General features: G+C 42.2%; 1 protein-coding gene across 1 annotated transcript in view; it reads right to left on the bottom strand.

The window, feature by feature from the left end:
* The window catches only part of LOC111585110 (dapper homolog 1-like), an 80,817-nt gene that overhangs the window by 5,994 nt on the left and 53,741 nt on the right, over positions 1-21,082 (bottom strand). Inside the window, exon 2 of the mRNA XM_035941060.2 lies at positions 1,200-1,314. Coding sequence (XP_035796953.1) covers positions 1,200-1,314 — 115 coding nt within the window. The remainder of the gene's footprint in view (positions 1-1,199; positions 1,315-21,082) is intronic.

The raw sequence follows: 21,082 nt of genomic DNA, 5'->3' as shown, positions 1-21,082 counted from the left end.
GCATCCCCACAGCATAATACTGCCACCACCATGTTTACCTGTGAGGATGGTGTTCTTTGGTTTATTTGCCTCTCCCTTTTTTCTCCAAACATAAGCAACATCTCTATGGCCACTGACCTCTAGTTTTGTCCTATATGACCAAAGGACATTCTTCCAGTATTCATAATCTTTCTCCAGATTGTCCTCAGCATACTTCAGTAGGGTTTGAAGATGTGTCTTCTGTAGAAGTGGACTTTTTCTTGGCCTGCATCTCGCAGTTCATTTCTGTGCAGGGCTGTAGTGACTGTTTTCTTTGACACTAGAATTCCTAACTTGGCTAAATCATTAACTAGTGTTTTGGTGGTTGTTCAAGCACCTTTAGACACATCTCTCACAAGATTTCTTTCCAGAGTGTTTGAAATCTTTCGCTTTCTCCCTCTACCAGACTTGTTCTGTACTAAGTGGCTCTCTTTGAATTTCTTGAAGATACTTCTCACTCCACTTCTTGTGCAGGCCAGTGCACAAGAAGTGGAAACGCTGTGATAACTTTGTATACCCTATGTATTCTCCTGCTTTGTAAGCATCAACGATTCTTTTCTCAAGTCTAAGCTGATTTCTTTTGTTTTTGGCATGATGCTTTCTGAAGTGACAGGTCAAATCCTTAATGAAGTTTTTATACTGTTTGTAAAGTGTAGGACAACCCTCAGTTTTAAATTGATTGATTAATTACAAGCTGTGAGCATTACAAAGTTAAAGCACATGATTACACAACAGTGGTTCGCACTTTGGCTCAATAAAAAGGTCAGTTACTTAAGGGGGCTAATAATATTGACCCTATGTATTTTTTCATTTTTCTAAATGTTGAAAATCTTCTGCTCTGTTAATGCAAATGGGAAAATTTTGAAAAAAAAAACCCTAAAATTTCATAAGGGGGCTAATAATTTAGTTTTTAACTGTATGCATAGAAAAAAAAGACAATGTTTTATTGTGTTATATAACCAAATAAATGTTAAAGACAGTTATTTGAGCCTTTGTTTCTGTTCTGAACCGTCACTCGTTATGTGTATTGCATACAAACAAAGCTAGAGAAAGCTATGCAAAAAAACAGATATATTACATTTACAAATCAGTAAAATCACCAAATTTTGTGTCCATCTTCAAACTGCATGTTCTTTGCAGTTCTTTTTTTTGCATAGTAGAAGTAGAGTTAATAATTTTACCTGCATTGAGTTGGTTGTCCTCCAGATCAGTAGAATCGTCTGATTTGACATCATTGTTCATCTTCTGCTCTGCCACTTGCTTTTCTAAAGTTGCCCTTATAGCCCAGGAAGTACACTGCACACCACCCAGGAAAACACAGAGAGACAGTGACTCAACATACTGAACTAACTAAATTCTCTTAAAATAGCATGATTAAAAGACCTGACAGAACATATGTTTGAGTGCTCCATCTTTGTATTTGTGACCAGACGCTGTTTCTTGATATTAAAAAAAAAGTCCTCTCATGTGCCATCTTCACTACTGTTGAAACATGAACAGCTGGTTTTGTTCACATTTGATGTCAATTCTTTTCCACATAAAAGCCTATTTGTCACAATAGTGTATGCAAAATGTGTTTTTGACATTCATGCTATCACAATCAAGCATCTTTACTAAAGATCTGTGCATTTATTTACCTCCTCATTATTAAACTCGCCCTAAAAATGCTCTATACAACAACTTTCAGGAAAAAAAGAGTAAAATGTGGCAAGTTTCTGTGTTAGTTTTGTGTGTGTGTGTGTGTGTGTGTGTGTGTGTGTGTGTGTGTGTGTGTGGTAATGTGTGTTTTCTTCTCATTCAGAAATTTGAAAAAAGTCACAAGGACACCCACAAATCTACATCCCAAACTGTAAAGGGATAATAATGTCAACGCACTTAAAAGCACATTCTTTTAGAGTGCACATATTAAGTCTCTCTTCACTTCCCACAATGAAATGTAGAAATGCATTGAGCAACAATCTTCACTTAAGCAGTTATTATGATAACACTGGAACACGCTATTCTTCCATCCCATTATTCACACACACCGAGTCTGAACCACCCAACTGTAAGTTAAAGGATGGGAACAAAAAACAAAAAAGTGGGATGGGAGTGGGGGGGGTGTCATCAGAGACTCACGCGCAGATAGCAAGGACACAGCAGCAAGCAGATAATAAAGTACTGTATTGTAAGAACCTTCTTACAAGATTAAGGTACAACACAAATAATACAGAACACAGGAGGAAACTGACGTCACTAGGGAGGAAGTGCAGGATGAGACTATGGTGCAGGATAATGATAGGGATTATGGGAACAGGAAATATCTATGGAAACTAACAGGTCAAGTGACTAACAAACGCTAATGGACAGAATTGAAGCAGTGTCAAAATTCAAGAAGCAGAATTAACCAGGACTTGATAACATCAAGCTAGGAAAGACTACGGACAGCTAGGAGTCAGAAACTGCGCTCACAGCGTGGGAACAGAATGCAAACAATTTACAACTGATGTTACAAAACGCTAACACACCGAAAACACTACGCTAGTAACCGTGTGAATTAAGCACAAGGAGAAAAGATACACACCATATGCCAGAAAGTGAAGCTACAGAGTTGCTAACAAGACTACACTTCGCTGACAGTCTGAATGAGGGAGGGAATGTGGCCGGAGAAGGTGTGTGTCGTGGCAGGAATGATCCCGTTGGCAGGTGGGGAGGAAGGAGGGAATCCGTCTACGTGGTGTACTGCAAACGACGTTGGCTTTATAGACAATTGGAGCTCTTTCTGGGGAAAACCTGGTCTGATTAGGAGAGACGGCATCCATCCCACGTTGGCTGGTGCAGCTCTCATTTCTAGAAATATGGCTGATTTTATTAGAACTCCTAAAGCATGACAACCCAGAGTTCAGACCAGGATGCAGAGTTGTAGTCTTCCACACCTCTCTGCAGTTTCCTCTCAGCTGTCATCCTCCAGTAAATCACTTAGCTTTATTGAGACTGTGTCTGTCCCCCGACCACCAAAATTCAATAAATCAAGCAAATCAAAACTAAACAAAAGACATAGTAACCATAAAAATCTAATTAAAATTAATACCACTATTTCAACTGAGCGAAGAAACAGGACAATTAAATGTGGTCTGTTAAATATTAGATCTCTCTCGTCTAAATCTCTGTTAGTAAATGATTTGATAACTGATAACCAGATTGATTTGTTCTGTTTGACTGAAACCTGGTTGCAGCAGGAAGAATATGTTAGTCTAAATGAATCAACTCCTACTAGTCATACTAACTGTCATGTTCCTCGAATCACGGGCCGAGGAGGAGGAGTGGCAGCAATTTACCTCTCTAGCTTAAAAATGAACCAGAGACCTAAACCTAGTTACAGTTCATTTGAAAATCTTACTCTCAGTCTCTCTCATCCAGATTTAAAAGCTCAGAAACCAGTTTTATTTGTTGTTGTATATCGTCCTCCTGCTCCTTACTCTGAGTTTTTATCTCAATTCTCAGACTTTTTATCTGATTTAGTGCTCAGCTCAGATAAAGTCATTATTGTGGGTGACTTCAACATTCATGTTGACGTGGACAGTGACAGCCTTACGACTGCTTTTAATTCAATATTAGACTCAATTGGGTTTTCTCAACATGTAAATAAACCAACTTATAGTTTTAATCATACCCTTGACCTCGTTCTGACTTATGGCATAGAAATCAAACAGTTAACAGTATTTCCCCGGAACCCTCTTCTTTCTGACCATTTTATGATAACATTTCAATTTACAACAATAGATTTGTAAGAGTTAAGAATAAATATCATTACAGTAGATGTCTGTCTCACAATTCGGTGACTAAATTTAAGGAAATAATACCCTCTCTATTTAGTCCAGCACCACTTACTGATATAATGGAAGGGAAATATTATAATTTTACCCCCACAGAAGTGGATTATATTGTTAATAATGCTGCAGCCTCACTGCGTACAACACTTGATAGTGTTGCACCTGTAAAAAAGAAAGTTCTATCTCAGAGAGGACCTGCTCCTTGGTATAATTCCCAGCTGCGGACTTTAAAGCAGGCGTCCCGAAAGCTGGAAAGGAAGTGGTACTCCACTAATTTAGAGGAAGTTTATGTAGCTTGGAAAAAAAGTCTAGTAATTTATAAAAAAGCTCTTCGTAATGCCAGGACAACATATTATTCATCTTTAATAGAGGAAAACAAGAACAACCCCAGGTTTCTCTTCAGCACTGTAGCCAGGCTGACAAAGAGTCAGAGCTCTGTTGAAACTTGTATTCCTTTAGCTTTGAGCAGTAACAACTTCATGAGCTTCTTTACAAATAAAATTATTACGATTAGAGAAAAAATTAATCTGGCCCTTCCTGCAAATGTCACAGATGTATCATCGAGTACAGATACTTTAGAATTGGCTGTAAGACCAGATGGATATTTAGAATTTTTCACCCCCATACATCTCTCTGAACTCATTTCAATAGTTTCTACATCCAAACCATCAACATGTCTTTTAGATCCTATCCCAACTAGACTGTTCAAGGAGGCTTTACCTTTAATTAATTCCTCAATGTTAGATCTGATTAATCTCTCTCTAGTAACAGGTTATGTACCACAGGCTTTTAAGGTTGCTGTAATCAAACCTTTACTTAAAAAGCCCACTCTAGATCCAGATGTTTTAGCCAACTATAGACCAATTTCCAACCTCCCATTTCTCTCTAAAATTCTGGAAAGAACAGTTGCAAATCAATTATATGAACATTTACAAAGGAATAGCCTGTTTGAAGAGTTTCAGTCAGGCTTCAGAGTGCATCATAGCACAGAAACAGCTCTGGTGAAAGTTACTAATGACCTTCTCATAGCGTCAGATAATGGACTGGTCTCTATACTTATTTTATTGGACCTTAGTGCAGCATTCGATACAATCGACCACAAACTTTTATTACAGCGACTAGAACATTCTATTGGCATTAAAGGGACAGCACTGGACTGGTTTAAATCCTACTTATCAGACAGGTTCCAGTTTGTGCATGTCAACAATGACTCTTCTGAGCATACTAGGGTTAATCATGGAGTTCCTCAGGGTTCTGTCTTAGGACCAATACTGTTCACATTATACATGCTTCCCTTAGGCAACATTATTAGGAAGCACTGTATTAATTTCCATTGTTATGCTGACGACACTCAATTGTATTTATCTATGAAGCCAAATGAAACTAATCAGCTAGCTAGACTGCAAGATTGTCTTAAGGACATAAAGACCTGGATGACCTATAATTTCTTACTACTAAATTCAGACAAGACTGAAGTCATTGTATTTGGCCCCAAACATCTTAGAGAATTGCTTTCAAAGCATATAGTTACTCTGGATGGCATTACATTGGCCTCCAGTACTGGAGGAACCTCGGTGTTATCTTTGACCAGGACATGTCCTTTAACTCGCACATAAAACAAATCTGTAGGACTTCCTTTTTCCACCTGAGAAATATTGTGAAAATCAGGAACATCCTGTCTCAGAGTGATGCAGAAAAACTAGTCCATGCATTTGTTACTTCTAGGCTTGACTACTGTAATTCCTTATTATCAGGTTGTCCCAATAGCTCTCTGAAACATCTACAGCTGATCCAAAACGCTGCAGCCAGAGTACTGACGGGAGTTAGCAAGAGAGATCATATTTCTCCTATATTGGTTTCTCTTCATTGGCTCCCTGTTAAATCTAGAATAGAATTCAAAATCCTTCTTCTGACATATAAAGCTCTTAACAACCAATCTCCATCATATCTTAAAGATCTGACAGTACCATATTACCCTAGCAGAACTCTTCGCTCTCAGACTGCAGGCTTACTTGTTGTTCCTAGAATCTCTAAAAGTAGAATGGGAGGCAGAGCCTTCAGTTATCAGGCACCTCTCCTGTGGAACCAGCTCCCAGTTTGGGTTCGGGAGGCGGACACCCTCTCTACTTTTAAGACCAGGCTTAAAACCTTCCTTTTCGACAAAGCTTATAGTTAGGGCTGACTGGGTGACCCTGACGGGGTGAGCTGGTGTTTTCATTTGCACAACTGACTTCCCCTCTTGACGTCCCTTTAGTTTGCCCCTAGTTATGCTGCTATAGGCCTAGGCTGCTGGGGAACCTCTCTGGATGCACTGAGCCCTTCTCTAACTACCTATGTATTTACTATATATACCATTATTGCATTACATTCACTCTGTTTCTTTCTGTGTCCTTTCTCCGAGTGTCCCTGGTCCCAGAGCTGGATGCTGGATGCTTCAGATGTGTGGCTGTGCTTTATGGTCCTTGTGTCCCACCCCCCCACCTCTCTATCTCTACCCCTCTATCTGTATCCCTCTATCTCTATCTCTACCCCTCTATCTCTACCTCTCTACCTCTTCTGTCCCTCTCAACCCGCCCGGCCAGCAGGCAGATGGGTCCCCCCACATTAGAGCCGGGTTCTGCTCGAGGTTTTTTTCCCTGTTAAAAGGGTGTTTTCCTTGCCACTGTCGCCTTTTGGCTTGCTCTGGGGGTCAGGCATATGGGTTCTGTAAAGCGTCTCGAGACAATTTGACTGTAATTGGCGCTATATAAATAAAATTGAATTGAATTGAATTGAATTGATTCCGTGAGGAGGAAGGTTGCAGGTGGAACTGGTTTAGGTTGGCAAAGCAGGATTCGACGATATCACAGAGGCAGGAAGACAGGAAGACAGGCAGCCAGGGAGTGAAGGAGACTGCAGCACAAGTGAAGGCAGGCTAGACATGGAGCAGTATAACAAGCAAGAGTAGAAGACTGGCCTGGTGGACTGACTGGAGCAGTTCAATGGTTCAGAGTCGAGCGGTGGTCTGATCTCTGCTTTTATGGTCAGAGGTAATGTTTTGCAAATGAGCCATTCCCTGCTGCAGGTGTCCATGATCAGGTGATTATCCAGTGAGCTTGACCTGCACACACCTGGGGCAGTGGTGGCGCAACGGTTAAGTCTCTGGACTACTGATCAGAAGGTCAGAGGTTCAAGCCCCGATGTGGCCACTGTTGGGCCCTTGAGCAAGGCCCTTAACCCTTCCTGCTCCAGGGGCGCTGTACTGTGGCTGACCCATCGCTCTGACTCCTCCAATTGGGGAGAGATGCGAAAATCAGAATTTCCCCTCGTGGGATTAATAAGGGATAATAAAAAGTAATAAAATAAAATAAAAAATAAAAATTCCACATACACACCTTGCTCACAGGCACATGAGGAAAATGGAAAGGAGGGAGAGGAAAAAGGGAGAGGAAAGGCTAGTGGTTCCCAAACTTTTTCTGCAGAGCTCCCCTTTGGAAGAAAAAATATTTTCTGGCCCCCCCTACCTTCATGCAGCCACGACAACACACTCTCAGACATGTTTTGCTTGCAAACTCCTGTAGACTTTATATGAAGTTGAGTTTGTGACATCTTACTGAAAACTCTTAAATGGAACACATCATTTTTAAGAGTGGAAGCATTAAAAGCGACTTAGCAGCAAACGTCTCTCAATTTTGTATTTTAACTTAACAGAGACAACTGCAAAAGTGTCACATCTTCCTACAAAAATAAATGAATAAGTTACTGGAGTGGAAGCAGTAACTCTGTAACATGAATTTTATATTTTTACTATCAGTATTAATTCCTTTCACAGACTCAAAATTTACTCTCTGCACAAAAATGGCATGTTAACAATTCTCTGGTAATAAAAAAAAAATTGCAAATATTCTCTGCAAAAACATTTCTAATAACACTTCAAGTCCCACAATCCTTTCAGTGACTGATGTGGGCATACTTTGTGTTGCAGAGTTTCTCAAATCAAGCCTGCAGCTGTGAGACTGCCACTCTTAGCTCATTTTCAATGCCCAGCTTTAATCTGTATTTTGTCTTGATTGAGGCAACTGCGGAGAAATCTATCTCAGGGATCTCCTGCCCAGCAGTGGGTAGTCCTTTTCCACTCCAATTCAAAATGCAGCCAATGTCTTTGAGTTAAAGTGCAGCCTCATTGTTGAATCAGAGGTGGCATCAATGAACTGTTCCTCTTCTGTAGCGCTGAAATCAGCTGCTGGTGCTGAACTGAAGGGGTCACGGATTCAGTCATATTCAGTAGTATCCTGCACTGGGAAATACCACAGAAACTGTTTCTGTAGGGCAGAGATGTGCTGGATTATTTAGTTTGGTTGGTTGGGTTGACCTCTTTTGCATGCAAATTGTATCAATAATATATATAAATACTAGGGCTGTCAAAATTAGCACGTTAACGAGGATTAATCCAATACCACAAAGAATCTGATTGAAAATTTTAATGCAATTAATGCATCTGCATGCAGAATGACTCAAAATCCCTGAAATGTCTCAGGCAATGCATTTGGAGTATTTTAAATTTGATGGGTCGCTTCTATTTTACCGGCGCAGCTTTTCCAGTGTTTACGGCATTAGTTTATCATCTCAGCAAACGCACAGACCAATTAGGTACGAGTTCAGCCATCCCACGTGATGCTACTCAGCCAATGAATTGGTCTCTGCATTCCAGCAGCTAAACATCGCAGCTGAGTTCAGAGAGCAGGTGAGGGACAGACGAGAGGAGGACTGACAAAAAGATAAATTAAAGCTGCAAGCAGCGTTGGACGGGTCCTCGCATCCTTGCTGGTCGGCGAATCCGCGCACGTCCACCAGGCGGCGCTGCGACCAAGAGTGCATGTCGGCCTACGGATGCGATGAGGGCCGGACTCTGATCACATGTGTAAAATTTCAGGCAGATTGGAGCATGTTCAGGCTACTTATAGAGCTTTTCCTGTCCATCCACCAGGTGGTGCTGCAACCGAGAGTGTATATTGGCTTATGGATGTGATCAGGGTCGGACTCTGAGCACACATACAAAATTTCAGGCAGATTGGACCATGTACTGGCTAGTTATAGAACATTTCCTTGAATCCAACAGGTGGCGCTATGACTGTGGCTGTATTTCAGCATGTGAATGTCATCAGGGTAGGACTCTGATCATACATGTAAAGTCTGATGTTTCATGGCGAAGCATCAAAATTCCGGAGGCCGCCATGGCCACGCCCTCAGACTTTTGCGGAGCATTTTGATAACTTTTGATCACCCATGCCTGGAGTACATCCTGGCCGAATTTCAGCTCTTTCGGTGTTACCCTGTTTGAGTTTATAGCTTTTGAAAATGTACAAAAATGAGCCAAAATAGTCAAAACATATGACATATAATTCAAAATGGCCGACTTCCTGTTGGGTTTGCGCTATGGGTGTCAAATACATTTTTGTGCGTCTTGACAAGTTACATAGGCCTACCAAATTTCAGAACTGTAGGTCACACACACAGCCCGTAGTAAATGTTTGAAATTTTCCAGGTGGCGCTATCGAGCCATTTTGCAACAGTCATGGACAATTTGTCTAAAATATCAAATATTTCAGCAGTCCTGATGTGTGTGGCAATTTTGGTGAGCATATGAGCGTTCCTAACCTGTCAAAAAGTATTTTGTTTATTACAGCAACGACGCGTTGCCACGGCAACAGAATTTTATGAATTGTCAAAATCTTCATACTGTTGCATCATCACGGGGGAAACACTGAGCTGACCAATTTTCAGAATGATATGACAAAGTTTCTGGCAATGGCACATGAAAATGTAATGACAATTTCTTCCTATTGCCAATAGGTGGCGCTATGAGAATTTCTAAATTTATGAATGTGGATATGTTCAGACCCAGACTGGTGTCCATCATGTCAAGTTTGGTCCAGATCAGACCCTTTCCAGCTGAGATATAAATAATTCAATTTTCATGGCGCGAAATCGAAATTCGCCGCACCGCCACAGACACGCCCTTTGATGACGAGTCACCATTTTCTCCGTGAGTCATCATCAACATGTTTGGGCTTATGTCACCAAATTTGAAGTGATTATGATCAACGTGCTAAGAATGGCACATCAAAGTGTAAAAAAATGTCTATTTCCTGCTACCACAAGGTGGCGCTATGACTGTGAATGTATATAGTCACATGGATGTTGTCAGGGCCGCACTCTGATCATACATGTAAAATTTCAGCCAGATTGGAGCATGTACAGCAGAGTTAGACACCACTTCCTGTTTCATGGCGAAGGATCCATTTGTTTGGGAGTTGGCATGGCCACGCCCTTTGACTTTTGCAGAGCATTTTGATAACTTTTCATCATGAAGCAGTGTTGCATATATTTGCCAAATTTGGGGTCTCTCAGACCTACCCCCACTAAGTTATTAATCTCAAAAAATATCACAGTTAATTCAAGATGGCCGACTTCCTGTTGGCTTTAGGGCGTGGCCATGATTGACTTTTTCGTGTGTCCTGATGTGCTGCATATGCATACAAAATTTTGTAGCTGTAGCTCAAACATCTTGTGAGTTGGGTTAGTAAAAACTTTTTAAAACAGTGTAGGGGGCGCTATGGAGCCATTTTGAGACACACATGCAAAAGTGCCATAAAATATCAAATTTTTCGCATGTCCTGATGAGCATGCCAAGTTTGACGCATTTTGGGGTATGATAAGGCCGCCAAAAGAGCAATTCTAAATGTGACAGAAAAAAGAATAATAATTAAAGCTGCAAGCAGCGTTGGACGGGTCCTCGCATCCTTGCCGGTCGGCGAATCCGCGCATGTCCACCAGGCGGCGCTGCGACCGAGAGTGCATGTCGGCCTACGGATGCGATGAGGGCCGGACTCTGATCACACGTGTAAAATTTCAGGCAGACTGGAGCATGTTCAGGCTACTTATAGAGCTTTTCCCTTTCCATCCACCAGGTGGCGCTGCAACCGAGAGTGTATATTGGCCTATGGATGTGATCAGGGTCGGACTCTGATCACACATACAAAATTTCAGGCAGATCGGACCATGTACAGGCTAGTTATAGAGAATTCCCTTCCATCCAACAGGTGGCGCTATGACTGTGGCTGTATTTCAGCATGTGAATGTCATCAGGGCAGGACTCTGATCATACTTGTAAAGTTTGAGGCAGATTGGAGCATGTTTAGGGCAGTTACACAGCAGTTGATGTTTCATGGCGAAGCATCAAAATTCCGGAGGCCGCCATGGCCACGCCCTCAGACTTTTGCGGAGCATTTTGATAACTTTTGATCACCCATGCCTGGAGTACATCCTGGCCGAATTTCAGCTCTTTCGGTGTTACCCTGTTTGAGTTTATAGCTTTTGAAAATGTACAAAAATGAGCCAAAATGGTCAAAACATATGAAGTATAATTCAAAATGGCCGACTTCCTGTTGGGTTGTCGCTATGGGTGTCAATTACATTTTTGTGCGACTTGACAAGTTACATATGCCGACCAAATTTCAGAACTGTAGGTCACACACACAGCCCGTAGTAAATGTTTGAAATTTTCCAGGTGGCGCTATCGAGCCATTTTGCAACAGACATGGACAATTTGTCTAAAATATCAAATATTTCAGCAGTCCTGATGTTTGTGGCAATTTTGGTGAGCATATGAGCGTTCCTAACCTGTCAAAAAGTATTTTGTTTATTACAGCAACGATGCGTTGCCACGGCAACAGAATTTTATGAATTGTCAAAATCTTCATACTGTGGCATCATCAAGGGGAAAACACTGAGCTGACCAATTTTCAGAATGATATGACAAAGTTTCTGGCAATGGCACATGAAAATGTAATGACAATTTCTTCCTATTGCCAATAGGTGGCGCTATGAGAATTTCTAAATTTATGAATGTGGATATGTTCAGACCCAGACTGGTGTCCATCATGTCAAGTTTGGTCCAGATCAGACCCTTTCCAGCTGAGATATAAATAATTCAATTTTCATGGCGAGAAATCGAAATTCGCCGCGCCGCCACAGACACGCCCTTTGATGACGAGTCACCATTTTCTCCATGACTCATCATCAACAAGTTTGGGCTTATGTCACCAAATTTGAAGTGACTATGATCAATGTGCTAAGAATGGCACATCAAAGTGTAAAAAAATGTCTATTTCCTGCTACCACAAGGTGGCGCTATGACTGTGAATGTATATAATCACATGGATGTTGTCAGGGCCGCACTCTGATCATACATGTAAAATTTCAGCCACATTGGAGCATGTACAGCAGAGTTAGACACCACTTCCTGTTTCATGGCGAAGGATCCATTTTTTTGGGAGTTGCCATGGCCACGCCCTTTGACTTGTGCGGAGCATTTTGATAACTTTTCATCATGTAGTACTGTTGCATATATTTGCCAAATTTGACATCTCCCGGACTTACCCCCGATGAGTTATTAATCTCAAAAAATATCACAGTTAATTCAAGATGGCCGACTTCCTGTTGGGTTTAGGGCATAGCCGTGATTGACTTTTTTGGGTTTCTTGATGTGCTGAATATGCAGACAAAATTTTGTAGCTGTAGATGAAACGTCGTGCAAGTTGGCCTAATGACCAAAATTTTCAATTTTCCAGGGGGCGCTATGGAGCCATTTTCCCACACACATGTGCAACTCCCATAAAATATCAAATTTTTCACCAGTCCTGATGAGCATGCCAAGTTTGACGCGTTTTGGGGTATGACAAGGCCGCCAAAAGTGCAATTCAAAAGTTTGCCAAAGAAAGAATAATAATTAAAGCTGCAAGCAGCGTCGGACGGGTCCTCGCATCCTTGCCGGTCGGCGAATCCACGCACGTCCACCAGGCGGCGCTGCGACCGAGAGTGCATGTCGGCCTACGGATGCGATGAGGGCCGGACTCCGATCACACGTGTAAAATTTCAGGCAGATTGGAGCATGTTCAGGCTTCTTATAGAGCATTTCCTGTCCATCCACCAGGTGGCGCTGCAACCGAGAGTGTATATTGGCCTATGGATGTGATCAGGGTCGGACTCTGATCACACATACAAAATTTCAGGCAGATTGGACCATGTACAGGCTAGTTATAGAACATTTCCTTGAATCCAACAGGTGGCGCTATGACTGTGGCTGTATTTCAGCATGTGAATGTCATCAGGGCAGGACTCTGATCATACATGTAAACTTTGAGGCAGATTGGAGCATGTTTAGGGCAGTTACACAGCAGTTGATGTTTCATGGCGAAGCATCAAAATTCAGGAGGCCGCCATGGCCACGCCCTCAGACTTTTGCGGAGCATTTTGATAACTTTTGATCAACCATGCCTGGAGTACATCCTGGCCGAATTTCAGCTCTCTCGGTGTTACCCTGTTTGAGTTTATAGCCTTTGAAAATGTTTAAAAATGACCCAAAATCGTCAAAACATATGACATATAATTCAAAATGGCTGACTTCCTGTTGGATTTTAGGCATGGGTGTCAATTACATTTTTGTGTGTCTTGACGAGTTATATATGTGTATCAAATTTCATAATTCTTGGTGACACGTACTTGCTGTAGTAACTGTTTGAAATTTTCCAGGTGGCGCTATGGAGCCATTTTGCAACACATGTGCAGTTTCCCTAAAATATGAAATGGGTTGCCTTTCCAGATATGTGTGGTAATTTTGGCGAGCATTTGAGCATTTTTAACCTGTCAAAAAGTACTTTGTTTATTACGGCAACGATGCGTTGCCACGGCAACAGCGTTTTATGAATCATCAAAATCTTCACACTGTGGCATCGTCAAGGTGTGACCACTCACCTGACCAATTTTCAGAATGATATGACAAAGTTTCTGGCAATGGCACGTGCAAATGTAATGACAATTTCTTCCTGTTGCCAATAGGTGGCGCTATGAGCTTTTCTAAATTTATGAATGTGGATGTGTTCAGAACCTGCCTGGGGTCCATCACATCAAGTTTGGTCCAGATTGGATCATTTCCAGTTGAGATATAAATAATTAAATTTTCATGGCGAGAAATCGAAATTCGCCGCGCCGCCACAGACACGCCCCTTGACGACAAGTCACCATTTTCTCTGGGAATCATCATCAATGGGTTCTGGCTTATGTCACCACATTTGAGATGAATCTGATCAACATGCTAAGAATAGTACATCAAAGTGTAAAAAATGTCAATTTCCTGCTACCACAAGGTGGCGCTATGACTGTGAATGTATATAACCACATGGATGTCATCAGGGCTGGACCCTGATCACAGGTGTAAAGTTTCAGGCAGATTGGAGGATGTACAGCTGAGTTAGACACCACTTCCTGTTTCATGGCGAAGGATCAATAATTTTGGGGGTCGCCATGGCCACGCCCTTTGACTTTTGTGGAGCATTTTCATAACTTTTTATCAGGTTGGGCTGTTGCATATCCTGGCCAAATTTGGCATCTCTCGGACTTACCCCCGCTGAGTTATTAATCTCCAAATATTTACAGCTAATTCAAGATGGCCGACTTCCTGTTGGATTTACAGCATCGCCGTGATTGACTTTTTTGGGTTTCCTGATGTGCTGAATCTGCATACAAAATTTTGTAGCTGTAGATGAAACGTTGTGCAAGTTGGCCTAATGAACAAATTTTCAATTTTTCAGGGGGCGCTATGGAGCCATTTTGCCACACACATGCGCAACTCTCCTAAAATATCAAATTTTTCGCCAGTCCTGATGTGCATGCCAAGTCTCACGCGTTTTGGGGTATGATAAGGCCGCCAAAAGTGCATTTCAAAAAGCCGTTAAAAAAAAGAATAATAATAATTAAAGCTGCAAGCAGCGTTGGACGGGTCCTCGCATCCGTGCCGGTCGGCGAATTCACGCACGTCCGCCAGGTGGCGCTACGACCGAGAGTGCATGTCGGCCTATGGATGCGATGAGGGCCGGACTCTGATCACACACGTAAAATTTCAGGCAGATTGGAGCATGTTCAGGCTACTTCTAGAGCGTTTACTGTCCATCCACCAGGTGGCGCTATAACTCTGAGTGTATGTCAGCATATGAATGTCATCAGGGTAAGACTCTGATCATACATGTAAAGTATGAGGCAGATTGGAGCATGTTTAGGGCAGTTACACAGCAGTTGATGTTTCATGGCAAAGCATCAAAGTTCAGGAGGCCGCCATGGCCACGCCCTCAGACTTTTGCGGAGCATTTTGATAACTTTTGATCACCCATGCCTGTAGTACATCCTGGCCGAATTTCAGCTCTCTCGGTGTTACCCTGTTTGAGATTATAGCTTTTGAAAATGACCAAAAATCGCCAAAACATATGACATACAATTCAAAATGGCCGACTTCCTGTTGGGTTTTGGGCATGGGTGTCAAATACATTTTTGTGTGTCTTGATGAGTTACATATGCCTACCAAGTTTCATAATTCTAGGTGACACGTACTGGCCGTAGTAACTGTTTGAAATTTTCCAGGTGGCGCTATCGAGCCATTTTACAACAGTCATGGACAATTTGTCTAAAATATCAAATATTTCAGCAGTCCTGATGTGTGTGGCAATTTTGGCGAGCATATGAGCGTTCCTAACCTGTCAAAAAGTACTTTGTTTATTATGGAAATGATGCGTTGCCACGGCAACAGAATTTTATGAATCGTCAAAATCTTCACACTGTAGCATCATCAAGGGGGAAACACTGAGCTGACCAATTTTCAGGATGATATGACAAAGTTTCTGGCAATGGTAGGTGCAAATGTAATGACAATTTCTTCCTTTTGCCAATAGGTGGCGCTATGAGTATTTCTAAATTTATGAATGTGGATGTGTTCAGAACTTGACTGGTGTCCATCACATCAAGTTTGGTCCAGATTGGATCATTTCCAGCTGAGATATTAATAATTAAATTTTCATGGGGAGAAATCGAAATTCGCCGCGCCGCCACAGACCCCTTGACGACGAGTCACCATCCTCTCTGGGAATCATCATCAATGTGTTCAGGCTTATGTCACCACATTTGAGGTGATTCTGATCAACGTGCTAAGAATAGTACATCAAAATGTAAAAAATGTCTATTTCTTGCTACCACAAGGTGGCGCTATGACTGTCAATGTACATAACCACATGGATGTCGTCAGGGCTGGACACTGATCACACATGTAAAATTTCAGGCAGATTGGAGCATGTACAGCAGAGTCAGACACCACTTCCTGTTTCATGGCGAAGGATCCGTTTTTTTGGGAGTCGCCATGGCCACGCCCTTTGACTTTTGCACAGCATTTCGATAACTTTTCATCAAGAGGCAGGGTCTTGGACTTACCCCCGCTGAGTTATTAATGTCATCAAAATTCACAGATAATTCAAGATGGCCGACTTCCTGTTGGGTTTACAGTATGGTCGTGATTGACTTTTTTGGGTTTCCTGATGTGCTGAATATGCTTACAAAATTTTGTAGCTGTAGATGAAACACTTTGCCAGTTGGCCTAATGACCAAATTTTCAATTTTCCAGGGGGCGCTATGGAGCCATTTTGCCACACACATGTGCAACTCACCTAAAATATCAAATTTTTCGCCAGTCCTGATGTGCATGCCAAGTCTCACGCGTTTTGGGGTATGATAAGGCCGCCAAAAAGGCAATTCAAAAGACGGGAGAAAAAATAAAAATAATTAAAGCTGCAAGCAGCGTTGGACGGGTCCTCGCATCCTTGCTGGTCGGCGAATCCACGCATGTCCACCAGGTGGCGCTGCGACCAAAAGTGCATGTCGGCCTATGGATGCGATGAGGGCTGGACTCTGATCACAGCCGTAACATTTCAGGCAGACTGGAGCATGTTCAGGCTACTTACAGAGCTCTTCCTGTCCATCCACCAGGTGGCGCTGCGACCGAGAGTGTATATTGGCCAATGGATGTGATCAGGGTCAGACTGTGATTCCACATATAAAATTTCAGGCAGATCGGACCATGTACAGGCTAGTTATAGAGCTTTTCCTTCTATCCACCAGGTGGCGCTATGACTGTGGCTGTATTTCAGCATGTGAATGTCATAAGGGCGGCACTCTGATCATACATGTAAAGTTTGAGGCAGATTGGAGCATGTTTAGGGCGGTTACACAGCAGTTGATGTTTCATGGCGAAGCATCAAAGTTCAGGAGGCCGCCATGGCCACGCCCTCAGACTTTTGCGGAGCATTTTGATAACTTTTGATCACCCATGTGTGTAGTACATCCTGGCCGAATTTCATCTCTCTCGGTGTTACCCTGTTTGAGTTTATAGCTTTTGAAAATGTCTAAAAATGACCCAAAATCGTCAAAACATATGACATATAATTCAAAATGGCTGACTTCCTGTTGGATTTTGGTCATGGGTGTCAATTACATTTTTGTGTGTCTTGATGAGTTACATATGTGTATCAAATTTCATAATTGTAGGTAACACGTACTGGCTGTAGTAACTGTTTGAAATTTTCCAGGTGGCGCTATGGAGCCATTTTGCAACAGTCATGTGCAATTCGTCTAAAATATCAAATATTTCAGCAGTCCTGATGTGTGTGGCAATTTTGGTGAGCATATGACCATTTTTAACCTGTCAAAAAGTACTTTGTTTATTCCGGCAACGATACGTTGCCACGGCAACAGCGTTTTACGAATCATCAAAATCTTCACACTGTGGCATCGACTAGGCGTGACCACTGAGCTGACCAATTTTCAAGATGATTTGACAAAGTTTCAGGCAATGGTAGGTGCAAATGTAATGACAATTTCTTCCTGTTGCCAATAGGTGGCGCTATGAGTATTTCTAAATTTATGAATGTGGATGTGTTCAGAACCGGACTGGTGTCCATCACATCAAGTTTGGTCCGGATTGCATCATTTCCAGCTGAGATATTAATAATTCAATTTTCATGGCGAGAAATCGAAATTCGCCGCGCCACCACAGACACGCCCCTTGATGACGAATCACTATTTTCTCTGGGAATCATCATCAATGTGTTCTGGCTTATGTCACCACATTTGAGGTGAATCTGATCAACCTGCTAAGAATAGTACATCAAAGTGTAAAAAATGTCAATTTCCTGCTACCACAAGGTGGCGCCATGACTGTCAATGTACATAATCACATGGATGTTTTCAGGGCTTGACCCTGATCACACATGTAAAATTTCAGGCAGATTGGAGCATGTACAGCTGAGTTAGACACCACTTCCTGTTTCATGGCGAAGGATCAATATTTCTGGGGGTCGCCATGGCCACGCCACGAATCCACGCCACGAATCCACACACGTCCACCAGGTGGCGCTGCGACCGAGAGTGCATGTCGGACTATGGATGTGATGAGTGCCAGACTCTGATCACACGTGTAAAATTTCAGGCAGATCGGACCATGTCCAGGCTAGTTATAGAGCATTTCCTTCCATCCACCAGGTGGCGCTGCGACCAAGAGTTTATGTCGGCCTATGGATGTGATCAGGACTGGACTCTGATCACACCTGTAAAGTTTGAGTCAGATTGGAGTATGTTTAGGGCAGTTACACAGCAGTTGATGTTTCATGGCGAAGCATCAAAATTCAGGAGACCGCCATGGCCACGCCCTCAGACTTTTGCGGCGCATTTTGATAACTTTTGATCACCCATGCCTGGAGTACATCCTGGCCCAACTTCAGCTCTCTCGGTGTTACCCTGTTTGACTTTATAGCTTTTGAAAATGTCTAAAAATGACCCAAAATCGTCAAAACATATGACATATAATTCAAAATGGCCGACTTCCTGTTGGGTTTTGGGCATGGCTGTCAATTACATTTTGGTGTGTCTTGACGAGTTACATATGCCTACCAAGTTTCATAATTCTAGGTGACACGTACTGGCCGTAGTAACTGTTTGAAATTTTCCAGGTGGCGCTATGGAGCCATTTTGCAACAATCATGTGCAATTCGTCTAAAATATCAAATATTTCAGCAGTCCTGATGTGTGTGGCAATTTTGGTGAGCATATGAGCGTTCCTAACCTGTCAAAAAGTATTTTGTTTATTACGGCAACGATGCGTTGCCACGGCAACAGAATTATATGAATTGTCAAAATCTTCATACTGTGGCATCATCAAGGGGCAAACACTGAGCTGACCAATTTTCAGAATGATATGACAAAGTTTCTGGCAATGGCACATGAAAATGTAATGACAATTTCTTCCTATTGCCAATAGGTGGCGCTATGAGAATTTCTAAATTTATGAATGTGGATGTGTTCAGACTCGGACTGGTGTCCATCACATCAAGTTTGGTCCACATTGAATCATGTCCAGGTGAGATATGAATAATTAAATTTTCATGGCGAGAAATCGAAATTCGCCGCGCGAATCATCATCAATGTGTTGACGCTTATGTCACCACATTTGAGGTGAATCTGATCAACGTGCTAAGAATAGTACATCAAAGTGTAAAAAATCTAAATTTCCTGCTACCACAAGGTGGCGCTATGACTGTGAATGTATATAACTACATGGATGTCATCAGGGCTGGACCCTGATCACACATGTAAAATTTCAGGCAGATTGGAGCATGTACAGCAGAGTGGCCACGCCCTCAGACTTTTGCGGAGCATTTTGATAACTTTTGATCACCCATGCCTGGAGTACATCCTGGCCGAATTTCAGCTCTTTCGGTGTTACCCTGTTTGAGTTTATAGCTTTTGAAAATGTACAAAAATGAGCCAAAATGGTCAAAACATATGAAGTATAATTCAAAATGGCCGACTTCCTGTTGGGTTGTCGCTATGGGTGTCAATTACATTTTTGTGCGACTTGACAAGTTACATATGCCGACCAAATTTCAGAACTGTAGGTCACACACACAGCCCGTAGTAAATGTTTGAAATTTTCCAGGTGGCGCTATCGAGCCATTTTGTAACAGTCATGGACAATTTGTCTAAAATATCAAATATTTCAGCAGTCCTGATGTGTGTGGCAATTTTGGTGAGCATATGAGCGTTCCTAACCTGTCAAAAAGTATTTTGTTTATTACGGCAACGATGCGTTGCCACGGCAACAGAATTTTATGAATTGTCAAAATCTTCATACTGTTGCATCATCAAGGGGGAAACACTGAGCTGACCAATTTTCAGAATGATATGACAAAGTTTCTGGCAATGGCACATGAAAATGTAATGACAATTTCTTCCTATTGCCAATAGGTGGCGCTATGAGAATTTCTAAATTTATGAATGTGGATATGTTCAGACCCAGACTGGTGTCCATCATGTCAAGTTTGGTCCAGATCAGACCCTTTCCAGCTGAGATATAAATAATTCAATTTTCATGGCGCGAAATCGAAATTCGCCGCGCCGCCACAGACACGCCCTTTGATGACGAGTCACCATTTTCTCCGTGAGTCATCATCGACATGTTTGGGCTTATGTCACCAAATTTGAAGTGATTATGATTAACGTGCTAAGAATGGCACATCAAAGTGTAAAAAAATGTCTATTTCCTGCTACCACAAGGTGGCGATATGACTGTGAATGTATGTAATCACATGGATGTTGTCAGGGCCGCACTCTGATCATACATGTAAAATTTCAGCCAGATTGGCGCATGTACAGCAGAGTTAGACACCACTTCCTGTTTCATGGCGAAGGATCCGTTTTTTTGGGAGTCGCCATGGCCACGCCCTTTGACTTTTGCATAGCATTTCGATAACTTTTCATCAGGAGGCAGTGTTGCATATACTGTCCAAATTTGACGTCTCTCGGACTTACCCCCGCTGAGTTATTAATGTCATCACAATTCACAGCTAATTCAAGATGGCCGACTTCCTGTTGGTTTTACAGTATGGTCGTGATTGACTTTTTTGGGTTTCCTGATGTGCTGAATGTGCCTACAAAATTTTGTAGCTGTAGATGAAACACTTTGCCAGTTGGCCTAATGACCAAATTTTCAATTTTCCAGGGGGCGCTATGGAGCCATTTTCCCACACACATGCGCAACTCCCATAAAATATCAAATTTTTCGCCAGACCTGATGAGCATGCCAAGTTTCACGCATTTTGGGGTATGATAAGGCCGCCAAAAAGGCAATTCAAAAGTCCGGAAAAGAATAATAATAATAATTAAAGCTGCAAGCAGCGTTGGACGGGTCCTCGCATCCGTGCCGGTCGGCGAATCCACGCACGTCCGCCAGGTGGCGCTACGACCGAGAGTGCATGTCGGCCTATGGATGTGATGAGGGCTGGACTCTGATCACACACGTAAAATTTCAGGCAGATTGGAGCATGTTCAGGCTACTTATA

This window comes from Amphiprion ocellaris, chromosome 14 (assembly GCF_022539595.1).
Source record: "Amphiprion ocellaris isolate individual 3 ecotype Okinawa chromosome 14, ASM2253959v1, whole genome shotgun sequence".
In the NCBI taxonomy this organism is placed as follows: domain Eukaryota; kingdom Metazoa; phylum Chordata; class Actinopteri; family Pomacentridae; genus Amphiprion; species Amphiprion ocellaris.
The sequence above is the reverse complement of the archived record's forward strand: the minus strand, read 5'-3'. Positions and strand labels throughout refer to the sequence as shown.